Source organism: Thermobia domestica, chromosome 11, assembly GCF_964235325.1.
Source record: "Thermobia domestica chromosome 11, izTheDome1.hap1.1, whole genome shotgun sequence".
Taxonomy (NCBI): domain Eukaryota; kingdom Metazoa; phylum Arthropoda; class Insecta; order Zygentoma; family Lepismatidae; genus Thermobia; species Thermobia domestica.
The window spans coordinates 161,361,012-161,388,925 of NC_137464.1; the positions used below are offsets into that span (position 1 = coordinate 161,361,012).

Here is a 27,914-nt window from a genome sequence, read left to right on the forward strand (position 1 = left end):
ACTCGTAAATGATACAATAAAAGGACTGATTCGTCAACCGTGTGCAGTAGCCGATTTACCAGCTTCTCTAAGACGGCTTGTGGATACAACTAATGAATGTGTGCGAGTTCTGAAAGTGTTCGGCATTCCTGTGGAGCATTGGGATGCTATACTAGTGTACCACATAACTGAAAAACTGGATAGTGATTCACGAGAAATATGGGAGCTATCAATTAACTCGAACGAACTTCCAACTTTCGCAGACTTATCGCAGTTTCTCAACCAGAGATCGCGCGCACTCGCGGCTTCCGCGACAAGCAAATCAAATAAACCTCAGACCCATAAATCGGCAAGTTCGTCCGGAAAGAGCAAGACAATGGCGTATCATGCTTCGGCAGATGTGACATGTGGGAAGTGTGGACTGCAGCACGCGCTGCATAAATGCAAGGATTTTATTCAAATGTCAGTAGACGGCCGACATTCCTTTGTAAAGGGTAAACTTTTGTGCTTCAGTTGCCTAAAAGGAACACATAAACTTGCTCAGTGTAAATCAGGTGATGTCATCGCTGTAGAAAGCTGCATCATACGTTACTACATTTTGACAGGAAACCCGAAGGTGATTCTTCCTCTCAGTGCGCTCAAGATGTGTCTTCCCACGTAGCAGCTGATGGAGGAACAATGACAACTGTTCTTCCTCAAGTGTTGCTGTCCACAGCAGTTGTAAAGGTTAGAAGCAACGGAAGGCAATTTCAGTCTTTTCGAGCGTTACTTGACTGTGCATCATAGGTAAGTTTTGTATCTGAACAGTGTGCTCAAGCGCTGGGACTCCCAAGACGTAGTGCAAATATAACTATTTCTGGAATAGCTTCCAGTAGTGCATGCAATTCACGTGCAGTTGTAGATCTTGCGTTTAAGTCAAGATACAATAAGGATGAATATTCAACAACAACAGTGGTAGTGAGAAAAGTGACGGGAGATATGCCTAGACAGGCTCTCACTAGGGTTAATGAGTGGGTCCATATCAAGGATTTAGATCTGGCTGATCCGGAGTTCTACAAAACAAGTGGTGTGGACATACTACTCGGTGCGGACGTGTTTCCATTACTCGTCCAAGGATGCAAACGCATTGGCCCTCAAAGTGCGCCCATCGCATTGGAAACGGCACTGGGTTGGGTGTTATCGGGGAAAGTGAATTGCAGTGGTTCATCGGCAATGTCCGCATTTCATGTGTGCTGTGTTCTAGATGTCTCATTGAGGGGATTGTGGGAGATCGAAGAAGTACCATTTGTGCGTCCCTTAACAGTAGAAGAAAGGGAATGTGAGGAACATTTTGAAGTGACGCATCGAAGAGTTAATGGTAGATATGAAGTTAGCCTACCGTTTAAGACTAATCACTCTGACCTTAGCTATTCTCGTGATATAGCAGTAAAACGACTCCATCAACAAGAGAGAAAGTTTGTACGGTGGCCTGGCTATCAGGAACAATATTGCAGGTTTATGGCAGAATATTTAGAACTCGGTCACATGGAACCTATTTCACCAAGTGAAGACAGTGTGTTCCCAACAACAAGTTGCTACCTTCCTCACCATGCCGTTTTAAAGGAGAGTAACACAACTATTAACTGCGTGTAGTGTTCGATGCTAGTGCAAAAACCACGACAGGTGTGTCACTGAATGAAACTCTCATGGTCGGTCCAAGATTGCAAGAGGATCTGACGTCTATTGTGCTGCGTTTCCGAACTCACCCGGTGGCCCCATGTGCAGACGCAAAAATGATGTTTAGGCAAATTCGCGTGAAGCAAGAAGACGCAAACTTTCAACGCATTGTTTGGAGATCGGATCCCAAACAGCCTATTCAAGACTACAGGTTGCTCACAGTCACATATGGGACCGCATGTGCACCATTCTTAGCAACAAAATGTCTCCAGCAGCTGGCCGTCGACGAAGGACACAACTTCCCGTTAGCATCACCAGTTGTGCTTAACGATTTCTTCATCGATGATTGTCTGACTGTGAGTAACTCGGTGACAGAAGCAATTCATCTGCATACACAACTAGTACAACTGTTAGAGAAGGGAGGGTTTGAGTTGCGCAAGTGGGCGAGTAATGAACCAAGTGTTTTAGAGTCCATTCCAAGTCATTTAAGAGAAACAAACCCGATCGATCCTTGGGACGATAATGATGCCATCAAGGCATTAGGAGTGCAGTGGTGTCCGTCTGAAGATACATTCTGCTTCAAAATCACCGTACCAAAACTCGTCATAGTGTTACGAAGAGACAGTTATTGTCTGACTTGGCCAAACTATTTGATCCATTGGGGATGCTAGCTCCTACTACCATAAAGGCCAAACTCCTCATGCAGGACATCTGCAAGCTAGGAATTGGCTGGGATGACCCTCTTCTAAGCAACATCATCAAACAATGGCATGACTATTGCGATGAACTTCCACTGCTGCAGGAAGTGAGAATCCAAAGATGTGCCATTCCACACGATACAAGGGAAATCCATCTCGTTGGGTTCTGTGACGCGTCAGAGGCTGCGTATGCTGCTGTAGTGTATGTGAGATGTGCGCGAAATGACGGAAACATTGCAGTGAACATGCTAAGTGCAAAAAGAAATGTGGCCCCTATCAAAAGACAAACGCTGCCACGTCTTGAACTACGTGCCGCAGTGCTCCTGGTGAAAGTAATAGACTTTGTGTCTCAATCCCTTAAGGTCGAAATAGTCAGCACAAGTGCCTATTCTGATTCGACGGTAGCCCTTGCTTGGATTGCGTCATGCCCAAGTAGATGGAAGACATTCGTGGCAAATCGAGTAAGTAAAGTGCAACAACGAAGTTACATCAAGTGGCATCACGTGAGCAGTGAGGCCAATTCTGCTGACTGTGCGAGTCATGGTGTTAGACCGACCGAGCTGATCAATCATCGATTATGGTGGACAGGCCCAGAGTGGTTAGCAGCAGAAACAGTGCCAGCTGTAGAGGTTAACGATGAAACCTCAGATGCATTAATTGTTGAACAAAAGACGTCGGTTGCTACAATGCACGCCAAGGCAGATATTAGCCTTTCAAACTACTCTTCGGTAGCAAGATTAAACCGTGTGACAGCTTGGTGCAAACGATTTATAAATAATTCAAGGAGTAAACCTGATGCAAGGCTACATGAACCCTTGACGGCGAGTAAGTTAAAGGAAGCATTGTTTTGCTGGATTCGGTTGGTACAAGAGGAGGAATTTTCTCTAGAGGTGAAATGTCTTAAGGAAAACGGTGACGTACCAGCACAAAGTAAATTATTTTGTCTGCATCCATTCATAGACAATAAAGGTCTGCTTAGGATAGGAGGAAGGCTGCAAAGGGCACAATTAGACTTTGACGAGAAACATCCTATTCTGCTGCCACGGAAACACTTTAACAGAACTCATTGTGCGTGACGAACATGTAAAAAATTTGCATACTGGTCCACAGCTACTTCTGTCAGTTCTTCGACAGAAGTACTGGATACTAAGACAATTACCCGCTGGGCGTGTAACTTCAAGTAGGCCGTTTAACCAATGTGGGGTAGACTACACTGGTCCAGTGTTGTTGAAGAACACAAAGGGGAGGTCTGCCAAGACATATAAGGGTTATATTGCATTGTTTGTATGCTTCAGTACAAAGGCCGTGCATATTGAACTAGTGACTGAAACATCTACTTCAGCCTTTCTCGCTGCGCTTGAACGTTTCGTGGCGCGTAGAGGGAAGCCAAGTGACATACAGTGACTGCGGAACAAACTTTGTAGGTGCAAACCGTGAGTTGAAGGATCTTTTGACAATAGTGACGCCGACAGGAGTTTCAAATTCAACAAGTGATTATTTGAGCTCACTTAGAATCCAGTGGCATTTCAACCCTCCAGCCTCACCCCATTTTGGGGGATTGTGGGAATCTAACATCAAGTCGATGAATTATCATTTGAAACGCATTTTGAAGAATGCAGTGCTGAGATACGAAGAGATGATAACTGCGCTAGTTCAGGTGGAAGGATGTCTTAATTCGCGACCACTAACTCCCATGTCAGCTAATCCTAGTGATCTTAGGGCCCTCACACCCGGTCATTTTTTAACTGGCGACGCATTGTTAGCTCCACCACAAGCGGATTTCATAGGTACAAAGGTGAATCGTCTCACAACTGACTCAATAGGGTGGTCCTTAGGTATATGGGAAAAAATAAATTTTCGAATTTCTTCCGCCGCACCCCCTATTTCTTTTTCTTTGGTAATAGAAACATCATACACAAAGTTTCACAAAAAGCCATCAACGTTAACCCGTGCCGCAAAGCAGTTGTTTTCTGTAAAAAGAAATCCATTTGAATTTCAATGGCACTTGATGTACTATTTGTCAATAAACGTATAATAATTATCACAAATATAAATAGGACAATATAAAGCTTTCCTCTGTAATTCAGAATTGACTGAGTTTCAAATACAGTCGGTTGGTTATCAGGCAACAAGCTACAAGCATCATGATCATCGTCCATATATATAGTACTTATGGTAATGCACAGTGTTATTAACCATTGTGGAAACGGTAATTGGATCTGTTTCTCATGTCACTTGCTTCGTTAGTAAAATTTACATGAGTTAGAAATCAATCAGCTAATAAATACAAGTAAAAAATTAATTGATAATGGCTGATATTCCAAAAAGTGAAATATATATATATATATATATATATATATATATATATATATATATATATATATATATATATATATATATTTGAATTGTATATCGACTTAATGATAACTTAGTTTTTACGCAAGGTAGATTTTCCACATTCTTTAAACAAATTTCTATAGTTTTTCACCACTTACAAAAGGAATTGTTTCTGTTCTTCATTTTTAGTTAGAACTGAATTGTGATTTTCCATTAACTTTACGTTCTTTCCGCAGCGTGATCTGTAACATGCAGCTTATCAACTACTTTTTTCTCGAAAATAAATTAATCATTTGTCGACCAACAAACCGGATCAAGATCTAGAAAACCTGTAGAAATCCGAAACCTTTCGAAGAACTTCTTGGTGTTTCCTATCACAAAATCAGCAATTTCTTTTTCTTCAATATAATCTATTTCACTAGCGCGCAGTTCAAGTCGTTTCATCGTTTCATATGAACTGTCACTATTTTTAAATTTTTCTGATATTTTGTGTTTTGTTCATTATTGACATTCTCGTCAAAAAATAAAAGTGCTCACACTTCTCTGAGAGGTACCAAAGATGTTAGGAAAACTTCAATAAAGCCACTCTCTAGACATCTGAGTGTATGAGTTTGTACGTTTGAAGGCTCTTCAAAAATTGTAAATCTTGATGTGGTGAACGAGATACACTGGGACAAGAAAACCAAGTAAACCAAGGTTTTTAGAACAGGAAAAGTGCACACTTGACGCAGTCCTTCTTCTTCCCGCTCATTTAATTTAAACTGATTACTAAAGAAATATTTTTAAACATCATTAGGTTTTTCCTATCCACCTTGCCTGATGTACAGCTCCAGGGAAACGGAAAGAAATACATCCAGGAGGTTTACTTTTTAGAAAAATTACTGTAAGCTCCAAAAGTTCTCTGTAATCTTCTCTGCATTTCCAAATTTTGAACAGTAAAAACTAGCTTATCTTTTTTCATATTGCAAAGAACTGAATTAACACTTCGATTAGAAATTCATGTAACAAAATTGTGTTGAAATCTCGGCCACTCTTTCTGGAAAATTTTAAAAATTGGCACCTCTGGACCGGAAGAAACTGAAACACATTCTTCAAATAGACACTTTAATATCAATTCAAAAATGTAATGCCTATACAGAAAATATAAAAGGTCTTTTTCCAATTTTTGTTCAAGAAGAATACAAGATTCCATTGATCCGTCCGTATTAGAAGAAGTTATGTCCCAACGCCTCTGCTGTTGCGATTAATATGCGCATGGAGCTCTATTAATCAATTTATAGTGATCAAAAGCCACAACGAGTCGTGGAGTAATAAAATGAACTTTCACTCTTCTCGAAGATCTTGTCACTATCTCATCAGAATCTTTTCCTTTCATTGGAATTGTAGTTTCTGTGCTGTGGTGAGTGTCCTTGATCGGTATTCTTGCTTTAGGCCAAAACATTTCTGTTTCACGAATTACTAATCGAGCATTCTCCTTAAAGGTAATTTCACATTCGTATTTTTATAAAAGAATGCACCAAGTACTTGTCTGTTGGACAGTAACTTACAACCCAATATCTGTTCACTCATATTACCAACGAGGTAAATACCACTACGATAACTGTTTTCACTAGACACCGAACACATAATGATCACTTTGTTCATTTGATCACATGTAATGATACAAGACCCACAATGAAACTTCAATTCCCTAAAAATAATGATCATATCAAAAGATCATAAATGCAAAACAGAAAAATTCAAATACATGTTACAAGTAGTCTAAAATTATTTTATTTACAATAACAGTTGTAATTAAGAACAAAGGGGAGAACGATTTAGTTGTAAACGGTCGTAAAAAATAATTGTTTGACATTATTATTTCCAATTTAATTTTGTTCATAAATCTTCTACAAATTACTTAAGAAATGGGATTATATAGAATAATCTAAGTCTGTGCATGTATTGCCATCTATTGAGCAACATAGGAAACTACTGTTTTCTAAATCTTATTCCTATAAAGATTAAATGTCTTTGCGGCACCATTTATCGTTGTCATAACGAACTGAAATTTACAGGTAACACTTTTCTCAGTAAAAGGAAAAAGATTAAGGGGTGCGGTCTCAGATATACACAACTTGAGACATCAGGACCACCCTACTGACTCAACTACCAACGCAGCACTTTTGGAGACGGTGGTCTTCCGAATATTTGTCGCAACTTCAAAGAAGACCAAAATTGTGCAAAGAAGCTGCCAACTTCAAACCAAATGACATGATGATCCTTCGCGAGACCAACCAACCCCCACAACTGTGGAAACTTGGCAGGATCGTTGAGACTCACCCAGGAAAAGATGGTCTCGTGCGTACGGTGACAGTCAAAACATCTGACGGACTCTACAAGAGGCCAATAGTGAAGTTGTCCCTATTGCCTTTCGACGAAAGGGAGTCATCAACAGTTCAATCTGAAGACAAGTAATTGATTATTTAGTATGTTTATTCTAACATTTATTTGCGTAGTATTGTAACTTTAGTATTTTTATTTCATCTATTGTCAATATTAAGATCTTCGATACTGGGATTTGTGTTGAAATATGGATATTTCAAGGTGGGCGGCGTATGTTGAGGGTAATTTTTTTTTTCTTTAGAAAATATCAAGTCTGAACAGCTATAACGTAACAGAATAGATGCCAGGATGTGGTCAGTGTCCTTGGCTTCCTTTGCTCTCGGAGGATGGCCTTTTTCTTCCCCTTTTTTTGTAGAAAGTGAACATGAGCCGCCACGAAGGGAGAGGGTGTGTTTTTTTTTAGACAGTCGAAACGTGTGTGGTGGATGTGTCTTGTGTCGAACTATTGTGGTGCAATACAAACATTCAGTGAGAACTTCGCATAGAGTACATACCTGTGTCCACTAGTGTATATTAAATATTTTGTTAATTAAATTAGCTATATTTTAACCAGGTTCCCATTCATTCCTCTAAACAAACAACAAGTAGCGAGGCGCAGGGAAGGTTTAGTAAATAATGGGAAATGCTTTCGTGCATGCATCCCCAACAGCTAGTTTAAAAATATTTATTCGCAAACCATTGCTTGGTTCTCTGTCTATTTCATAGTTTATATATTGTTTAACATTTTACTTTTTACTTTACTACTTTGCTTTTATTATTTTTAGTACCAGCCCCGATTCCTTGTTCCTTTGGTTATGTATACAATAACAACACGTTATGTAAAGAATTACGCACAACTTTCTGTTTACACAGTACTAATTCTTCTGCTTAATTATTTTATGATACTCTTCGGTAAAATCTTGGAAGGAAATGAATGAAAATATACTGCACTCTTTACTACAATATAAAGGGAATATTGTCTTACTGGTGAAATATACAGGGTGGTTCAGTAATGTTGGACAGCCCTGAATACATCGAAAACCAGAAGAGATATTAGCAAGAGTTTGGTGGATCCAGATACTTGTGGAAGGGGGACGTCTTGTGAGGTACCACACAATGTTATCAGGTCAACAGTGTTGCCAGCTCAGTACAAAGTTGTATTTTTTTAAATGGAACATATAGATGTTTATGCCATCAAAAGAATTAGTACAGAATGTGAATACCAACAAGCGAAACCGCACCTGTCAGTGTTGCCAAATAAGGAAGTTATAAAGCTTCAAAGATCAAGAAATTAAAGTGTCCGTAGAGCAAAACTAGCAAAAAGGCAAGAAAAATAATACTACGGAATGAAAAGGAGTAACCGAAAGAGTAAACCAAAGAACGCACAGCATCCAGTGGGTAACAGGGTTGCCACAGCAAAGGGGGAAAAAATTGAAAATTTTGCCGTTGCTATAGGAGGAAAAGTGCTCATATGACATAATGCTGGAAACACCATAGAAAGTTCATGTAAGATTCAGGAATCCTAATAGCGTTTGTTCGAAATCAATATCTCTAACCGTTTCCGAGATACACCAAAGGTGTGCGGAGTTTGCAACACTGCATAATAATTCCCTCGCCCTCCAAACTACAGGAACGAGTAATGAAAATGATACGCCCAACAAAATGTAAGAACTACACGGGTCTAATCGTCAAATCAATTATGCAGTGTTGCAAACCCCGCACACCTTTGGTGTATCTCGAAAACGGTTAGAGATATCGCTTTCGAACAAACGCTATTAGGATTCCAGAATCTTACATAGACTTTCTATGGTGTTTCCAGCATTATGTCATATGGGCACTTTTCCTCCTATAGCAACGGCAAAATTTTCAATTTTTCCCCCTTTACTGTGGCAACCCTGTTACTCACTGGATGCTGTGCGTTCTTTGGTTTACTCTTTCGGTTACTCCTTTTCATTCCGTAGTATTATTTTTCTTGCCTTTTTGCTAGTTTTGCTCTACGGACACTTTAATTTCTTGATCTTTGAAGCTTTATAACTTCCTTATTTGGCAACACTGACAGGTGCGGTTTCGCTTGTTGGTATTCACATTCTGTACTAATTCTTTTGATGGCATAAACTTCTGTATGTTCCATTTAAAAAAATACAACTTTGTACTGAGCTGGCAACACTGTTGACCTGGTAACATTGTGTGGTACCTCACAAGACGTCCCCCTTCCACAAGTATATGGATCCACCACACTCTTGCTAATATCTCTTCTGGTTTCCGATTTATTCAGGGCTGTCCAACATTACTGAACCACCCTGTATATAAATATGTTCAGTTTTTGAGACAAAGTATTATTTATAACGTAACGTACGACAGAGAACGGTAGATTGAAACACTAGAATTATAAATTTCATGTTCAATAAGTTTGTATAGGATGGATGTAACATGCATCTACAGTTAGGAAATATCACTGTTGAGAAGGTCTTCCATATGAGTGATTTGAAAATATTTTATGCAATTCACAGATATTTGGAGTTATTTTTTTAAAAAAGTTTCTAGAAAGTAAGTCAGCAAGTAATTAAAAAATAAGCATTATTCTTTTGAATAAAAGTGTTAGTGGGATATCGTGTCTCCAATAATGCACTAATAGGAAAATGCTCGCAAATCATATTTACTATACCTTCATTAAATTTTAAGGGTAATGCAATCATATTAAGGGTAATGTTCGGATATGATATTGGCTATACCTTCATTAAATTTTAAGGGTAATGGTATGGTTGTTATGATACGAACAAGGTTAACCATAAATACATCAATATCTCTGTTATTCGTGAGCGAATTATTTAGTTTGCGGGTTATTCGTGCATATTGTTACTTGCTGCTTTGATAAAGGTATTGAAAAGATTGAAAGATGAAGAAAATTTTTATACATATGAACTGCACAGCTAACTGTGTGAATGACTTAAAACAGTAGTAGATACACAACTGTAATATTAACACTATTGGAGAATCAAAGATTTTTGGTTGTTATTTTCCGTTTATTCGTACTATCTTGTCGGGTGATTAATATTACTAATTGATCTAGTGCAAAATCTATAATAAAGTTCTAAGTACATTTATATTTACAACTTAACTTCAGTTTCACCTAACGGATATTTTATATAATTGTTTTCAATTGTCATCACTATTAGTATAGAAATAAGAACTGGATTTATCTTAGTGCATCATAGGGAATATGGAAGTAGCGTCGTTATCATATGATAGCGGTCATGTCTTCTCTGAAAGATGTTTAACTGCCATTCCAGTTTCATATAGGTAATTCTTAACATGTTTTTAAAATCGTTTTAACGATGTATGAATACCCGTGGGATATTTCCTGCAAGATGAAACTACATGCCATATTTGGTCTGACAGCTCGAGTCATTTTAATTTCGAATGGACTTTGGATTTTATAATCTAACTCACTCACTCACTCACTCTGTAGCCTATGGAACTCGGAGGTTCAGTGCCGCGTTCACAAAAGATCTCCACTGACTTCTATCCTTAGCTAACTGCATCCAGTTTCTACTTTGTATTCCAATCTCTGCGAGATCCATCTTAATATTGTCCTCCCATCTGCGCCTATGTCTTCCTAATGGTCGTTTTCCGATTGGTCTTCCAGTCAAGACTTTGAAAGCGTTTCTACTTTCTTCCATCCTAGCCCACCTAAGCCTCCTAGACTTGATGACACTAACAATGTTTGGTAAATTGTATAAATTATGTAGTTCCTCGTTATGAAGTTTCCACCATTCCCCATTCCGTTCCTCTTGGGTCCGAATATTCGTCTCAGGATCTTGTTCTCAAATACTCAAATATTTGGGTTTTTTAATCACTGGACTTAAATGTTTAATTTTATATGACGTATGATTAACTGAAATCGGACTTTTAATCATTGATCTTATTATAAACAAGCTTAGGGTACCCGAGTTATACACAATCAAATTTCTACATTACTAGACGTAGCAAAATATAATAAATACCAACTAAAGGGACAGTTTTATTTTACAATAAATCAAAAAGGTCGGTCAGAAAAAATAAAAATCTAATGAAGGACAATTTTCTTATAATGACCATACGTATGTCATTTGTGAAAGCATATTCCTGATTAATGTTTTGATTCTATAAAGTCGTTCCTTTAACCCAGCGTTTCTCCACCACTATGTCTCGACACATTAGTGTGTCGCGAGATTTTTAATGTTTAAAGTTTTGCATCTTATTAGTGTGTCGCGAGATTTAAGAAGTAACATTCATTCTGTAAATCCAAAACTGTCACCTTTCACTATCTATCAACGATTAATACAGGGATTAGACAAAAAAATCTAAAACATTTGAGAAGTGTGAAAATCATACCTAGTATGGTGTGGGGCCTCCTTTTGCGTCCAAAACATCTTTCATCCGACGTGGAATGGACGTATACAGCTCCTGAATCGTGGTGTGTGGAATTTTTACCATTGTTCCTCCAAAATATGCTCCAGTTCCTTAAGGGATGCTGGTGAAGGGTAATGAGACCGAACACGCCTTTCTAACTCAGACCACAAGGCTCAATGATGTTCAGATCTGGTGATTGTGTGACCCAGGGGAGGTGTGATAGCTCCTGGTCATGCTTTTCAAACCATGATTTCACCGTTTTTGCAGCGTGACAGGGTGCCAAATCATCTTGGTAGGTGCCATCACCATCAGGGAACAATATTTGGGCTATGGGTAGAACCTGGTCCCCCAAAATGGCCTCATACGCCTTAGCATTCATCATTCCATGCAGGGCTATGATGGGATCTGCAGAAAACCACGATATCACTGCCCATACTGTAACGGAACTACTCCCATTTTATACAGTTGGGAGCAGACTGTCTGTATCATAGCCTGCGACGGTGTTCTCTATTCGTAAACACAACCGGTTGTTAGAAACAAGGTGAAGATCGATTCATCGGACCACATTGCGTCTTTCCACTGCTCATGAATCCACGCCTTGTGGTCCTTGTACCACTGGATACGCCTCTTCGCATTTACTGCTGTGACCAGGGGTTTGGCGATACCGACCCTGCCATGAATTTTCATTTTATGATGTTCCCGTTGCACTGTTTTCGATGAAACCGGGTTCTGTAGGCCGGAATTGAGTTCAGACGTAATTTTCCTTGCAGTGGTGGTCTTTTTAGCTGCTACAATCCGTTTTAATGCTTATCCGGTCCCGGTCCCTATCTGACAGGATTGTCTTTCGACCACTGTTGTGCTTTGCAGACATTGTTTGGCCATGAATTGTGTATGTCCTCGTGACATTGGATACAGTGTCTTTCGATACCCCCACAATGTTCGCCAGTGTTGCCACTGAAGCTCCAACCAGACGGGCACCAACGATCATGCCTCTTTGGAAGTCTGTCAGGATGCCCATTTTACCGTATCACTTTCACACCACGACACCCACAGGTGAACTGGTTACTGCTGACGGAAGAGGAAGGTCCACATGACGCATTGAAAACAAAAACCGATCGGCAACTGCAACGCGTGTTGTAAAGTGGAGGGCCAAACTTACGTGTCCTGTATGAAGTGTTTTTTAGATTGTTTTGTCCAACCCCTTTATCTTTTGTTCATTAGTTTAGATAATTTTAAAGAGATGACAGGGACTGTAGAAGGGAAAATTTGAAATTTACTTGCAAGGAATTTTATACATTTATTGAGAATGAAAAAGGACTTCATAAAGCAATTTCCTGTATTTGAAGTATAAGCTTAAAGAATAAATTTCATTTTCCAAATCCAAAATTTTCACTTAAAGATTAATACAGCACACTTTTGTTCATCCGTTTTGATAATCTTTAACAAGTAGCAGATACTGGTAAGCATGGGCGGCGATTAGAGGGGGGCAAAGGGGGTCAGTTGCCGCCCCCACTTTTCTGAAGTGACCCATTGATGTATATAGTTTCATTTGGAAATGTGAAGTTATTGTATATATTACTGGTTCATAGAAAAGAATGATGCCATATATTTGCCTTTGCGAGAGTATGTATTGGTTATTTCTCTTCTCGTGGTGTTAAGAAAGCTACAGGAATTGAGTTTTAATTCCCACAGAAAATGGTCCAAAATTTAACCTATTGCAGCGTACTTTCATTTCTTACTTACAATGTTATTCAGCCGCTTTGAAACTAATTGAGATAACATTTCGTCAAAAAAAAAAAAAAAAAAAAAAAGTCTTTCACAAGTTATTCTTTAATTGCATAAAAATTGACAGTTCCTAAAATGTATTTTCTTTTTTCTAATAGTAAGAAATATTGAATAAAAACTGAGTAATAAGAAACAACTTCTACCTTTTCCATTGTTTTGCAGTGTAATATACGAGTGAAGTGGTGTGTTTAGGGGTGTACGAGTGTATATATAATTAAATTTAGTGAATTCAACATAATTCTAGGTTTCAGAATTATTTCGTATAACTAGAGTAATTCTAAGTATTGTTGAGTTTAGATGTATTTCAAGAAAGTGAAAACTGCACTTAATGGCAACAAACATGTTTCGGAAAGCTACAAAAGTGTTTCTTTAAATGTCGTAGCGTACGCTCGTAGTATTTACTGTCTTTTTAAGAGTAATAACAACATTTAATAGCATGTGTGGAATTTGTGTGGAAATAAGTTGTTCATTATTCCCCGGTTTGAATGTAACTTTTGCAAAACAAGCCTCATTATTAATTGCTGTGATTAATATTATCTTTTATATTTATTTGTTTTGCAAATTTGTTATTAACTTAAATAATAAGATCACACAATTTGCAGACAGAATTTTAAGATGTTCATGAGCAAGAAATCAAACCTCTTACATTTTCGTTGTTTAACAATACAAAGGGTTAGTACCTACTTCCGTTGCTCTTGTCAATTTACTTAATAAAATATGAAATACGATATACGGTATTTTAACTGAAAAAGATAGTATCCTATTAGTTATACAACCTTTCGTCAAACAAAGTGTTAGCATCAACCAGGTAAACTAACATTGATATACAAATATTCAGATCATGTCTTGCCCTCCCACTTTTAACGTCCAATCGCCGCCACTACTGGTAGTACACTAAAATGATCAATGCCGATTTCAGTTTCTCATTTATAGCACAATGTACCTATTAAAGCTTATTAGTGAATGTACTAAGGATATGCAGAATACAGGTGCTGATGCACTTTTGTTCAAGCTAGTACATTTCCTTCCCATGGATGGGTCTGAACAGAGATACTTCACACTTAGACTTATATCATAGGAAATTTTGAGGGGTTGCCGGTTTCTTGTTTTCCAGAGTTGGCAACCCTAAATAAGATGTAATATAAAATATAATGTACTAGCAGCGTTCACCCCGCTTCGCTGCGGTCACCCCGGAACGCAATAAACTTTGTTACTTAGATAATTTTTACTTTTTCGCTTTCAAGTGATATGATAAAAACCATAGAAGATTGCAGTAAATGTTAACATTATATCGCCTGTCATTTATGTTAACCCGCCCCGCTTCGCTGCGGTCACCCCCGAACGCAATAAACTTTGTTACTTAGATAATTTTTACTTTTTCGCTTTCAAGTGATATGATAAAAACCATTATAACGCCTGTCATTTATGTTAACCCGCCGAGTGACACGGTCATGCGGGTTGCATATACATACGTTTATTTTTATACCTATGATGAACTAACAAAGGATTTGTACGTAATGGACACCTGAATGGTCAATTATCTCAAGACACTGGTAATTGAAAATTAAAGTGATATGATAAAAACCATCTAGGGTCCAAATCCTAATAACCCCCCAAAAATAAAAGAAATTGGTTCAGCCGTATTAGCGTGATGAGCGGACAAAGGATTTGTACGTTCTCTTTTATATATATAGATTATTTGAACTGTCGGAAACCTAATGTGAAAATATACATTACAATGCTTGTTACAGATTCTTAGCGTTTCGTATTTTGTTTTGCTAGATTTTACTATTTGAGAAGAATAGTAACCAATTTCGGTACCGATCGTTTTCTTTGTTGAAGTGGCTTGGATCAATCGCTGGAAATGCCCCACCTCGGGAACTCTTATTATTTTGTACTATTTTATTAAGATACTAACATTGTGAAAACTGAGAACAACATTCGTTCCAGCGTATGTACTGCTTACTGATAGTTTCAGGAAAAATAGGGATGAAAATTTATTTCAATGTCACTGTACTCAGAAGAATGGGATTAGAATTTATTTGCAGAACTAAATGTATAAAAAAACTTATGGTAATTAGACGAATATTTCAATAATTAATGCACAAATATATGTCCTGTAACCATATACTGAAGGAAGTTACAAATTTTTAGGCCAGGTATTTCTTCTTGCAGTAACTATGATGAAATATGTATCAATCCTTCCAAGTTAAATAATAGCAATGTGATACAACACAGTTGGGAGTACCGTAGCGAAGCCTTGACTAATAATAGAGATATGAGAGAGAAGTTACCACTACAAGAAAATGATACACCAGAATTTCGTCGGGAACAATTCAAAATATTTGACGAAAATACTAGTTCGAAGAGTCATCTATTAACAGATGTATCTAAAAAACCATTTTCATGTGCGAAGTGTAATAAATCGTTCAATAAAAAGCCTAACTTAAGAGTTCATTTATTAACACATGAAAAAGAGGAAGTGCATCTGTGTGATAAGTGTGGAAAATCATTTTCCAGAATTTCTTACTTGAAACGACATTACCATACACACAAAGGAGAGAAAAGATTTTCATGTAAGGATTGCGGAAAGTCTTTCACTCAGAACTCTAATTTAAAGCTTCACTTACTAACACATACAGGTGTGAAACCGTATTCTTGCCAGTGTTGTGGAAAGTCATTTACTCGAAAATCCCATTATAAAGCCCATACACTAGTTCATGTACGTGAAGAACCTCATTCAATTAATGATGATGGGGAATCGTCCACGCAAAACTTTACTTTAAATGGGGAATTAGAAAAACATATAACTGGAAAATCATGTTCATGTGAAAGTTGTGGAATATCATTTAATCAAAAGGCTGATTTAGTAACGCAAAAACTAATGCATATGGACAAGAAATATTCATATGAACATTGTGCAAAATCTTTTAATGAAAAATGTACGACTCAACACTCAGTTATACACAAATCTGAGAAAATGTATAAATGTGAGACTTGCGGAAGATCATTTTCAAAAAAGCCCTACTTAAAAAGGCATTGCGTAACGCATAAGGGAGAAAAGCGATATTCATGTATGAATTGCGAAAAGTCGTTTACTACAAACGCTAATTTAAAACTTCATTTATTAACGCATACCGGAGAGAAACCTCATTCATGTAAGATTTGTGGAAAATCTTTCATTCGAAAGGCTAATTTGAAAGAGCATTCATTATTGCATACAAACGAAAGGCCTTTTCCTTGTCAAAGATGTAGGAAATCATTCACTAGAAACTATAGCTTAAAGCAGCACTTATTAACGCATACAGGTGAGAAACCTTATTCCTGTCAGGTTTGTGGGAAGTTTTTTAGTCAAAAGTCCTGTTTGAAATTGCATTCCGTAGTGCATATGAAAGAGAAACCACATCAGAGACCGTATTTATGTCAACATTGTGGAAAATCGTTTATGCTTAGCAGAAATTTACGACTACATTTGCGAAGACATTCAGGTGCAAAACCGTATTCCTGTAAGTATTGCGGTAAATCGTATGGTCAAAAGCGCGATTTGAAAGTCCATTCGTTTGCGCATGCAGGTATAGAAAAATACGTTTTGGTGTTATGAAATGAGAAGTATAATATTTTGAAAATTGGTAGGAAGGATTCTTTAATAAAGAAGTAAAATACAACTTTGAAGAGAATCGTTGTGGTACGACACCTGTTTCCATGGCCAAATTGGGCAAGAGAACAACACATTATCTTACGGAAAACAAGCGTAAAAATATGAACTGTTGAAGTCTGTAGAAGTAGGTCTGTATACGATCTGTAAATCGGATACAAGCTGCGATTAATTCCATAAGTTTGAGTTCAGATTTAGCTTTTCTTTCTATATTGAGGGCCGCGGTTTAGTGGTAGAGCGTTTATCTCCGGTATATGGGGTCTTTGGTTCGATCCCAGCTCGTGAAAAGTGAGTTTTGTTATTTTGGAAGTGATTTGCAAATATTGTGTGGATATTTTTGGGTTTCTCCCACTTTCCTCATTCCACCACTATTATTCATTTCTTGTCATCATCGTTCTCAGCGTAGTCGTTATAACTATAAGACATAAGACTTCAAGATTCCATTTTGTTTCTATATTCAGCCTTAGTTAACCATTAAATGAGACTCATCCAAACCTTCATATGGATATCGACACAGTAAATTATTCTAAAATTGTGGTTTTGAAAGTGCGTAAGACAGTGAGAATGGTAGCTTTTTACAATACGAACGTAGTAACTTTCAGTTTCTTTAATAGATAATGGCTTTTGATGTATTATCAAAGTAAGCCCCAGTTTCAGAAGATCACCGAAGCCTTTAGAATGAAGCTCATTTTGTCAGAATATCTTGTATATTCACTATATGGTCTGAATATGCCAGTACTGACTGTCAAATTTAGATTTGAGGCTTAGAGGTGTCATATAAATCAGGATAATATTGATGTTTTTATGAACTATTGCATATTCATTTCAGGAAAAGTACTGTCTAGTTAATTTGAAAATGACACTATATTCTCTTTGTAACGTAGTTAGAAAACGTATTATACGATTATTATTCTTCACTCATGCAGAAGTCTTGTTTCAAGATATACTTCTTAATGCATATACGAGAGAAACTAACAATGAGAATATAACGACAAGGCACTAAGCAACCATCCAACGAGGAAATTGCCAACGTGACGTTTAAAGCACAAACAAAAACAAAGGCCCAATACCAGAGACGTACAGCTTAAAATGATGGGAACTCCAGAAAATCGAAGAAGCCATATCATCCATAAAAATGCTGAAAATACCCACACAAATGTTCAGAACGACGATTAAAGCAGTAAGAAAATTCTTTACCAAAAGCAGAAGTGTTAGTCGGCCAGTAGCCAGAACTCCAAAACATAAAACAGTTCATGTGCCTACAAAATAATCAATAATCATGCGCCCAAATAGACATACTGGAATATATGAATTACTGCTAATAGATATTTGGTGTATTTCCATGTTGTTAGATACACATATAATTGGAAAACGGGATTAAGCTATTGATTTGTTTCAGATGAAATTATGGAGCAAAACTGCAGAGCAGTTAGGCCACTTGGTCTTAAAATGTGTTTGTTTTCTTTTGCAAAATACCTGTTAGGCTGGCTATACATTACGAGATCAATCCTAGGAAATATCTTAGGCTTTATCTTCGGAAAAATCTTACGACCCGTCTCGTAGGAGATCCTACTGTTATGTGCCACACACGTGAAGAGTTTTCCTCTTTAATCGAAGACGTTTATCAACATTGTGAAATAGTTCTTCAATTTTATAATTTTTATTAATAGAATTACTATGCTAACTACACTGCACACCTCACTAATATTAACACCAAGCTCAATGTTGTTAAATTGAATACATCTAAAAAAAAAAAAAAAAGAAAGAAAGAAAGAAAATACAGAAAATTACTGGTATACTTCTGGTGCACCACATTTTAGAAGATTTACAAGTAAAATTCAATAGTTTGTATGAAAAGAGATATTTATAAGAAAGAAATTTCTGCAAGCAACAGAATTAATAACAAAGTAATATACCTGTATTTTATGTTTACAACTGTATAATCATTATACTACTACTAGTGTATAATCATTATAAATGTTTTAACGACGGATAAAATACGTGAGGGACAATGTTTAGCAGAAATAGTCCAGCTAATTTTGCTTCTATTAATATTAGGTTAGTTTGAATTAGTTAATTTCATTAGGTTAGATTTGGTTAGGTTGTGTTAGGTCTAAGTACTTACATCTTCTATTTCTTCTGTAAATTTTTGTATCTTTTGCCTACTTTTGGACCCCTTCTGCGAAACATTTACCTAAGTGAGTGCATACAAAAGATGGACGGTGATACTATTTTCTACCAACTGTGTATTTCTGCATAGTTTACAGAAGCTATAATTTATGTTTACAAGTGGAGCACTACTACCAAGATACCATGAAAAGTGCTATTTAAACTCGTATCAACTCCAAAATCCACTCGTTTTCACTATCTTCGCTGTCGCGCCTGCTTCTTTCATCCGCACACCTGGTAGACGCTCGAGCCCCCGCTGCTCCCTGCCTGACTTGTTAGGTAGCGTTCATGCTTTTCAGAGGCCGCCTAGCACAACTTGGTTTGAGTTTCTTGCACTATAGTCTACACTATACATCCGAACCCCGTATTTGTACGCAAATCATAAAAGAAAATTGCAGCTTAACAATTGCTTTTGATGGTCCCCTTGAATTTTATCTATGCTATGTGAGATATTTTCATGTGGGTCAACGAAAATTATTTAGGAAACTGTCAAATTATAATTTTTCAATTGTTATTTCGAGTGGTACACCTAAAGTAAACCTGCACGATCAGAAGATATTTCATCGGTTGTTTTCACTTTCTCTCACATGATGTCACTTAAAGAGAAATCTTACGAACTTTCTTTCCGAAATAGAGCATGCTCTAAATAAGAGAAATCTCATAGGATTGTTCAGAACACAGTAAATGACATGCGATCTTATGCCATACACGTTGAGATTTTGACTCCAGGACAAATCGTAAGAGATTTCCTAGGATATATCCTATCGTGTATAGTAGGCCTTACAGGATCCAGTTCATGTTCGATAAAAAGATCCGAAGTACGTTGTTTATTAAATTAGATGAGATAGGCAGATCACTTTGTTTGGATACGGAATATTTAATAATTAAATGGTGAAATAAAATAGCATTTGTAGGATAAAGTCGATCAAATATTCTTGGATTGCAGGAACCGTGGAAATATCTGGTACAGAAACTCAATAATAATAATAATAATGAAACGTATAAAGTATGTTGATTCAATATTTAATCCTTTGTAAACAAGTGTGACTTGCTTCATAAAGTTGTAATATACAACTGTCATTATTTATGAAATTCATAGTGTAAAATGAAATGAAGTTCATTTTACGTTTACTTCCTCCTTTTATGCCGGATAGGCTAAAGGAAATTGAGAAATGAATGAAATGGCGGAATGAACAAAGTGGGAGGAAACGGAAGAACCCCAAGGAAACCCATGAATATGATGTTTGTCCACCACAAAGCTCAGTTGGCGCGAGCTGGGATCGGACCAAGGACCCTATGCACGAGAGGTGAGTGCTCTGCCGCGGAGCCACAGCGGCACCCTGGAATTAAATTCCTGAGAATATTACTTTAATTAATATATGAAAATTAATAAACAATAGCAATAATGTTTAGAAATAAAGTAAATAGAAGTTCGTTCTCTACTCAGAATTCAAAGAACGTAAAAGATAATGAGGTATTTCCCACTAGTTAAAAGTCGTTCAATATGTTCGGATTTAATTTCATTGATTTATTTGTAAATTTTGCTTTTTTGTTTGATTTTATTGAAATTAGTGTCTTTTCAGTACCAAGGCTTTACCAATCATGGACTTATTGTTTAAAGTGATATCCGAACTTATGTATTTCGATACTGTGGAAATTTCATGTTCTCCCGTCGGACTCAGACACGGGACTATGTGGATCAAAGATACTGTGTAGCCACTAGACCAGCTGGAATCATTACATTCGGTTAATAGTTTAAGATATTTTTACAGATCTGAAAATTATGCCTCATAATAGAGATGTATCGTCATGCGCACTAAAAAGTTCGCATATACTGTAGCTTCCACATTTTCATTAATAACTAAGTTTTCTTACTATATTATCGCTTCTTTATGCTTTTCTTAACAAAGCAGTGTAGCAATGAATAATTATTAATGATTTTTGAGAAAAAATAAAGCAAAATAAGAAAATTACAAGCAAAAAATGTTCTTATGAAACCTTAGTCTGTCAAATAATTACGTGAAGAATATCCCGAGGGAAATTACAGGGAAATTTACTCCATACACCGCACAGGTATTCGGAGCAATCACAGATACGTAAAATTGAAGAAACAGAAAATAATGTATATTTGAGATGAACATACAATTCACACTTCACGCGAAGTTCCAATGTGAGAAATCAATCAACATCAGTTTAAACTGAAAAACAAAATATCTATTTAGAACTCCAAATGTAAACCTGAGCTTGGAGCGAGTCTATTTGTAATATTACAACGCGTTAATGCGTAGCATGCCTCCGTAGCCAAACAAGTTTAGAAATCTCGTAAAACTGAAATCGAAGGGTGGCAGTTTTAGCCTAAGTGCGGAAAGCTTCTTCCTTTCTTTTTTTTTACCAATATAGTAAAATCGTTTTTAAAATATAAATGTCTACTTTGAAGTGCTAGAAAAACCAAGACCAGATGAACATTCACTTTTCAAAGCTCAGTCACATTTATTCACTGTGTTAATCATTTATATTATATACGAAGAGACTAAAATGAGGAATGTTAGCAATCCTTATTAACGTTAATATCACATCCATTATAATTAAAACAAATTTGTGATCTGAATACCAACCTTAAACCATACGTCGAAAGTAAAAATTATTCATTTTCTTGGTACCGATTGCAACACATAGGTGTATATCTAGAGAGAAAGAGTGAGAGTGCGAGAGAGAGGTAAAATATTGTATATACGCTTGTATTTTAAAATAAAACAGTGTAAATCATAATCTGGATTTTTATAAAGCGATTTAAAGAATCATAGAAAACGTATATTGCTTAAAATTGAATTAAATTGCAATTCCAGAATCTGTAACATCATATATTTCTTATTTATTTATATCGAAAGTTAAATTATTTTATAGTTTATAGCATGAGTATCAGCTATGTAAGACAAAATTATCTATAAATTGAATTTAATTAGGAAGTTGATATAGTTGCTATAAGGACAAGTTTATGTAAATGAAGTGTATAATAATGGTTGCATATAAAACACAGTTTGCGTAATGGAGTAAATATTTACAACGCCAGCTTTGCAATACTATGCAGTTTAAATTGTCAATCTCATCATTTTGTCATGTGTCAATCTATCATTAAAAGGGTACGTTCACACTATTCGTTCCACGATATCCTGACACTGGTACGCATCTGCAGCTACGTTATAGTAGGGCAAGCCATCGGATCGAAGGCAGATAGGGAGAGGTTACAGAAGTGATAGACTTTATGTACAACAAGAGAGATGTTGAAACAAGTGACAGTAATCGATGTCATTCTTTTGCATTTGAATCCTTAAATAAAACCCAGATTTCAAAATCTTCACTTCATTTATTATGCTACTCATGCCCATAATATAAACTTTCCAGTTTACTGTTGCACACAATTTATCATTTTGAGTATCCATAACTTTAATCTAGTATTCTAACTGTCAGTTGAACATGACTTGCTAAAGGAATATACATCTAAGGGAATGAGCCTAAGGAACTTATCTGAAGCTGATAATTTACTAGATATGTCAACTAATGATACGAAATAAACTTAGTTCCAAGATATTTTAAACAAATAATGATCTCAGTTCAATTAATTATCATTTTCCAATGTTATATGCACTAAATAATCAAAATAGACAACGGTAATTATACCGAAACAAAATATTTTAGAAAATCTTATAATTTCATGATAATTGAGTACACTTATTATATAAATAATAGTTAAAAAAAGAACAAAATTGGCATTAAATTCTATGGATAATCGCTTATGTGGCCAAGGATAACGGCATTTGAAACTATTTGTCGCAGAGAAAAATATAAACAATTCTGCAGGATATTTACCCGTGGCAGTGCTAATAGAATTATTTAAGAAATCCTGTATTTCTTTTATGGATTCGCTCCATTGGGTATGATCTTGATTGCATTTTAGTCTTTGGATCCTATTAAGCTCTCGATGTTGTCGCGCAATCATTCCGTTAGCTTGGGGAGTATATGGTTAACTCATATGATGAGAGGTTCGATTATGTTCGGAAAACTTTCTCCATACCTTAGATAAAAATTGCGGGCCTAGGTCTGTGATAATGTGGCTTGGCAGTGGAAAATTGTAGAAATAAAGACGCTGAAGCACTCTTATAATTTCTTATGTGTGTGCCGTTCGACGAGGATGAAAACTAACGAACCTATTAAAAACTTCTATTACTGATACTATATATCGATATCCTTTACTCTTCGGAAGCTTTCCCACAGGATCTAAATTTAACTTCTCGTGCGGGTAACTAGCTTCGATGTGATAGCACTCTCCACTGACAGCTTGACTTCTAAATTTTGTGCGTGCTCATTCCAGACATTCCTGGATGCATTGGATGAAATCTTTCTTTTTTCCACGCCAATAAAACAAACATCGAGTGAATGCCATGCACTTTCTGACACCAAAATGCCCCTTTTGATGGATCTTTTCTACAATTTCAGGCACGAGAGATCTAGGAATTACCAATAGCTATCGGTTATTAGATTTGTCTTTGACAAATATTAAAATTCCACTATAGTTACTTCATCTGAACGATGTCCCGAATTCATCAAATTTATTAACTTCTGTCAATAGCTGTCCAACCGCTGTTCCTTCTTTAGTATTTCAGGAATAAAAAGATCTGGATCTTCAGTGAAAATAAAATTAGAGTACACTATCGTATCTTGATTAGGAATAAAATTAATATAGACTTGCTTGATTTTTTCATCTAACTCCGGAGGATAGAGACTTATCAGCGACAAAATTTTCTTTACCAGATATATGTTAGAATATAGATCATAGCGCTGTAGCTTAAGTATCAGTTTTGTGGTTCTTGGATCTAAATTTTTTAAGGTAAAAGCATGAGTAGCCGCGCTGTTATGGCAGTGGACAATAGTTTTTCTACCTAAAATGTAAGGAGAGAAATAGTCACAGAGATATAGGATAAAGCCAATTGAATTTGAAATATTGACATGGATAATTCACGAAGCTTCAAACGTCTGCTGGCATACGCAATAACTATCAAATCATCAGAATCATCCTGAAATTGCTTTAAGAAACCTGCCAAATTTTCAGATACATACAGCCAAACCGTCGCTATACATGTGAAATTCTTTATCAAAATCAAGCTGACTTAAAGCAGGAGGATTGCTGGCCAAGTTTCTTGAAGCGTTAAAAGATTTAATGGCACTCTCATCAAGAATAAACAGGCGGTGTTTCTTTAATAGCTCAAATAAGGGAGATGCTAATTTAGAGAATTCATTATATGCCTGTGACGGCACTCAACGAACACGAGAAAAAATCTAAGTTGCTTCGTAGTTTTAGGGATTGGAATGCATCTTATAGGCTCTGACTTCCGATTTATCTTAATTTCAGAACCGTTAACTACATGTCCTAGGAATGTAACCTGTTGTAGTAAAAATTTACATTTTTGAAATTGAGTGAGAAATTTGCTTCAAATATTTGGAAAACAGACTCTAAACGACAAAAATGTTCTTCCCAAGACGTTGAGAGACATAAAACGTCAAGATAAACAACGACGTAAGATCTAGTGTTCATCTTAAAGAAATGTTTCCTGAAAAATGGCGGGAGCAGATCGAAAACCCATTGGAAGAATGAGCATTCAGTATTGTCTGCCAAGATATACAAAGGTTGTATATCGATATGACGAGGGATGGAGACGTATTCCATTATATCCAGAGACAGTCAAACGATGAGAAGACGGAACCAGATAAACGCACCAACAATTCAGTAATTGGCTCTACTTGCACATACGGTGAGATAAACTTAATATTAAAACCTCTCAAATCTAACACTGGATAAAGTCCTTCGTTGGATTTTCGGACAGTGCATTGGGATTCTGTAAGGCGAAGGCATATCTCTAGCGATTCCATGTTGCACCCACTTCTCTAATTCTCTTTCGATCTCCTTTCTCAACGCTTGTGGCACTCCGTATAAATTTCCAAATACCGGTTCATCATCTGTAAGTTCTATTTTATTAAAATCTTTTTTAATACCCCTAGGATATTCTGTAAATAGGTGCTGATATTTACGAAGGAGTTGAAACAATCGTGATTTGTTTTCTGACGAAATATCTTTCGCAGACAACCTTTCGTATTTCCTCTGGAACATTCGGTTCAGACACAATAGTTCACTGACGCTTAACCCTAATCACTTCCGGTACTAATAAAATTGGTATGCATAGTTTGTCATCCTCATTGATGGATAAATGAATAGGAGTAGGTTGTGTTAATTTTAAGATTACTACATTTCCGTCCTTATCGGTTAATTGAAGTTTGTGGTTACCACTATCTACAATACCATTACATTTTTCAAAAACGGACTTCGAAGTAAATCTGGTTTCATTCATTGAATGACAAACATAGTTACTTCAAACAATGGTTTGCTATACATAATTAACATTTGCATTCCCATTATCTGAAACTCATCATTACCAACAAATATTCTGATTTTAAAGTGAGAATATTTTCTGAGCTTGGCAGACGGAAATTTTGATTTAATTTGGTTCCATATTCTATCGCTGAGTATTTTGAGCTCAGCGCCAGAATCAATTATACCGGGTTAAATTTATTGTAGATACACTGCAAAACACTAGGTGACGGATAACAAAAGCAACAATGACTTCTTCCTAGAAGAACCTTTTGATATAAATCTTCCTCTATAATAAATGAAATTGTGTAATTTAGTTCTTTTATAATTATGTCGTATTCCATTGCTTCAGCAGGGAATAGCATTTGCGCACAACTCTCTTCCTGCGATAGTCGGGTGCACGGTCCGTTTTCCAACGAGAACATTACTACAGGTTGCTCGGTAGAACAAATTTGTACATCAGATTCCGTCGTCTGACAACCCTGATCTGTGCCGTATCGCCTACGATAGTTGGCGGGATACCAACCATTTTGTCTTTGATAGTTGTTGCCACCATTTTTGTCCCTTCGTGAATACGGTTGGTTTCCGTAATCAGGCGATCTAGCTTGAAAGATTTACTAGTGCAAGGTTTCCAGTTTACTTTAGCCAACCTCACATACGGTTTACCTGAATTTATATTGTTACCTGGCTGAGTAGGATTAACCTGAACAGAGTTCAGTTCATTCAATCCCAGTATCAGTTCATCTACTGATTTCAAAGGCATAATTCTAACTAGACGAGATTCATCGGGTGGAATACACGCTAACAATATGTCCAGCAATTTTTCATCATAGGTTTTCGCTATTCCGTGATATCGCTCTATTAACGACCACGCAAATTCCACTGTCTAGGAATACTTGGTCTTATCGTATCTTGTCGAAAGTAAGCGTCGTTTTTGATCTCTCTCTCGGACATATATTAAGCTTTGAATTTGCTCTCAAATTCAGTATAAGTTTTAACTTCTTTTATCATTGTGCGGTACCACGCACTAGCCGCTCTAGTAAGACACTGGTCCACTAAAATTAATTTATGTTCCTCTGTTAAATGAAAAAGTCGCGAGAGTCTATTGAACTCTTCCAGAAATTGTCGGGCAGCACCTGGGATTGACTGTCCTCCAAATCGCGGGAAATCACGTACGTCCCTATATTTTAGAGACGATTCAACTACTTTAGAATCATTCGATTCTTTTTGCAATCTACATTCATGACGCAACGTCGATAAATCATTCCCGATTTCAAACGGACTATCTACAGTGGTCCCAGTTGGGTTACAACTAGATACTATATCGCGTTTTGCTATTCAATTCTCGAGTACCGTATGTGTAAGGCATTTGACAGGATTTAGAAATTTCACTTGGTCTATACATACTACTAACTCTATAAGTATTACCAGAACAACATTAGTTATAGTTGATGTTGCAGTTGCGCTAGATATTACGTTGGAATAATATTTCATTCCCTGAAACAAAATTGATATTAGTAAGTTACCAAATCCGAAACATTCCCGTGTTTGTTCATCTTCAAGTCTTCCAATTTCTACCTTAGCTGTGCAAGCTTCCGATCCGTAATTTCATATCTGTTTTTGCAATCGACCTCAATTTCGTTTGTTTTATCCACAATGGCTTCCGTAGCCAATTTGTAGTCCGCCAGTTCTTTCTTCAGTTCATCCGTTTTCTGGACCTCTTCGGAAATTGTATCTGTCAATTGCTTCATCTTTTGTTCTTGTAAGCTCACTTTCAGATACGCATGTTCAGCCACAGGTTCAATTTTTGAAACTTCTCGGCCTAAATCAGCTTTCCAGTCATCCTTCATGGCTTTCATCTGGTCCTTTATTTCTTTGAACTGTTGCTCCGTTGTTAACTGACCCGTGTCCATTTTCTCCCTCATATTTTTATTTTCTTCTTTCAACATATTGACAACACCAAGAGTTGCACTTGATTGATGCACCAAGCACATTAACTGCTCCATCACATTTTTAAGAGTTATTTGGTCTCCTTGAAAATTTCTTGTCTCAGTCCGTGAGGAGTTTGGACATCCATCGTGGTTCGTAATTAACTGACCAGCACTCAGTTCATTACTGTATGTCTCCCCATTATTAAATTTTTGATTCGCCGTTTCTGTACTACTCAAATTTTCTGTACAGATGTCACAATACCACTCGACTTCTGAATTACTCCATTCATCATAAAGTGAATCATGCAGATTAACACAGCGAAAATGATACCAGCGATTACATGATCCACACATCACCGAGTTCAATATTTCATTATTAGTTTCGTCAAATTCTGTTACGCCCATACAACAAGCGTAACACTCGCTCTCACTCTGTCCACTAACTTCTTCTCGCAATTTCATTATCTCATTTACATAGGCCCCATTCCCAATGATTCACTAGTAATTGTTTTCCTTTTATATCTTCT

General features: G+C 36.7%; 1 protein-coding gene across 7 annotated transcripts in view; it reads left to right on the forward strand.

Annotated features, from left to right (window-relative positions):
* LOC145664533 (uncharacterized) overlaps positions 1–27,914 on the forward strand; it is a 100,574-nt gene that overhangs the window by 19,810 nt on the left and 52,850 nt on the right. For 4 of the 7 annotated variants that reach the window (XM_081731285.1, XM_081731282.1, XM_081731283.1 and 1 more), the window contains exon 3: positions 15,387–27,194. The exons of 2 other annotated variants lie outside the window; for them this stretch is intronic. In XM_081731285.1, the coding sequence (XP_081587411.1) occupies positions 15,387–16,812 (1,426 nt within the window). In that variant the 3' untranslated portion in view covers positions 16,813–27,194. Of the gene's footprint in view, positions 1–6,727; positions 8,026–15,386; positions 27,195–27,914 lie in introns of those variants that run through there. One more of the 7 variants, XM_081731292.1, reaches the window with a different exon arrangement.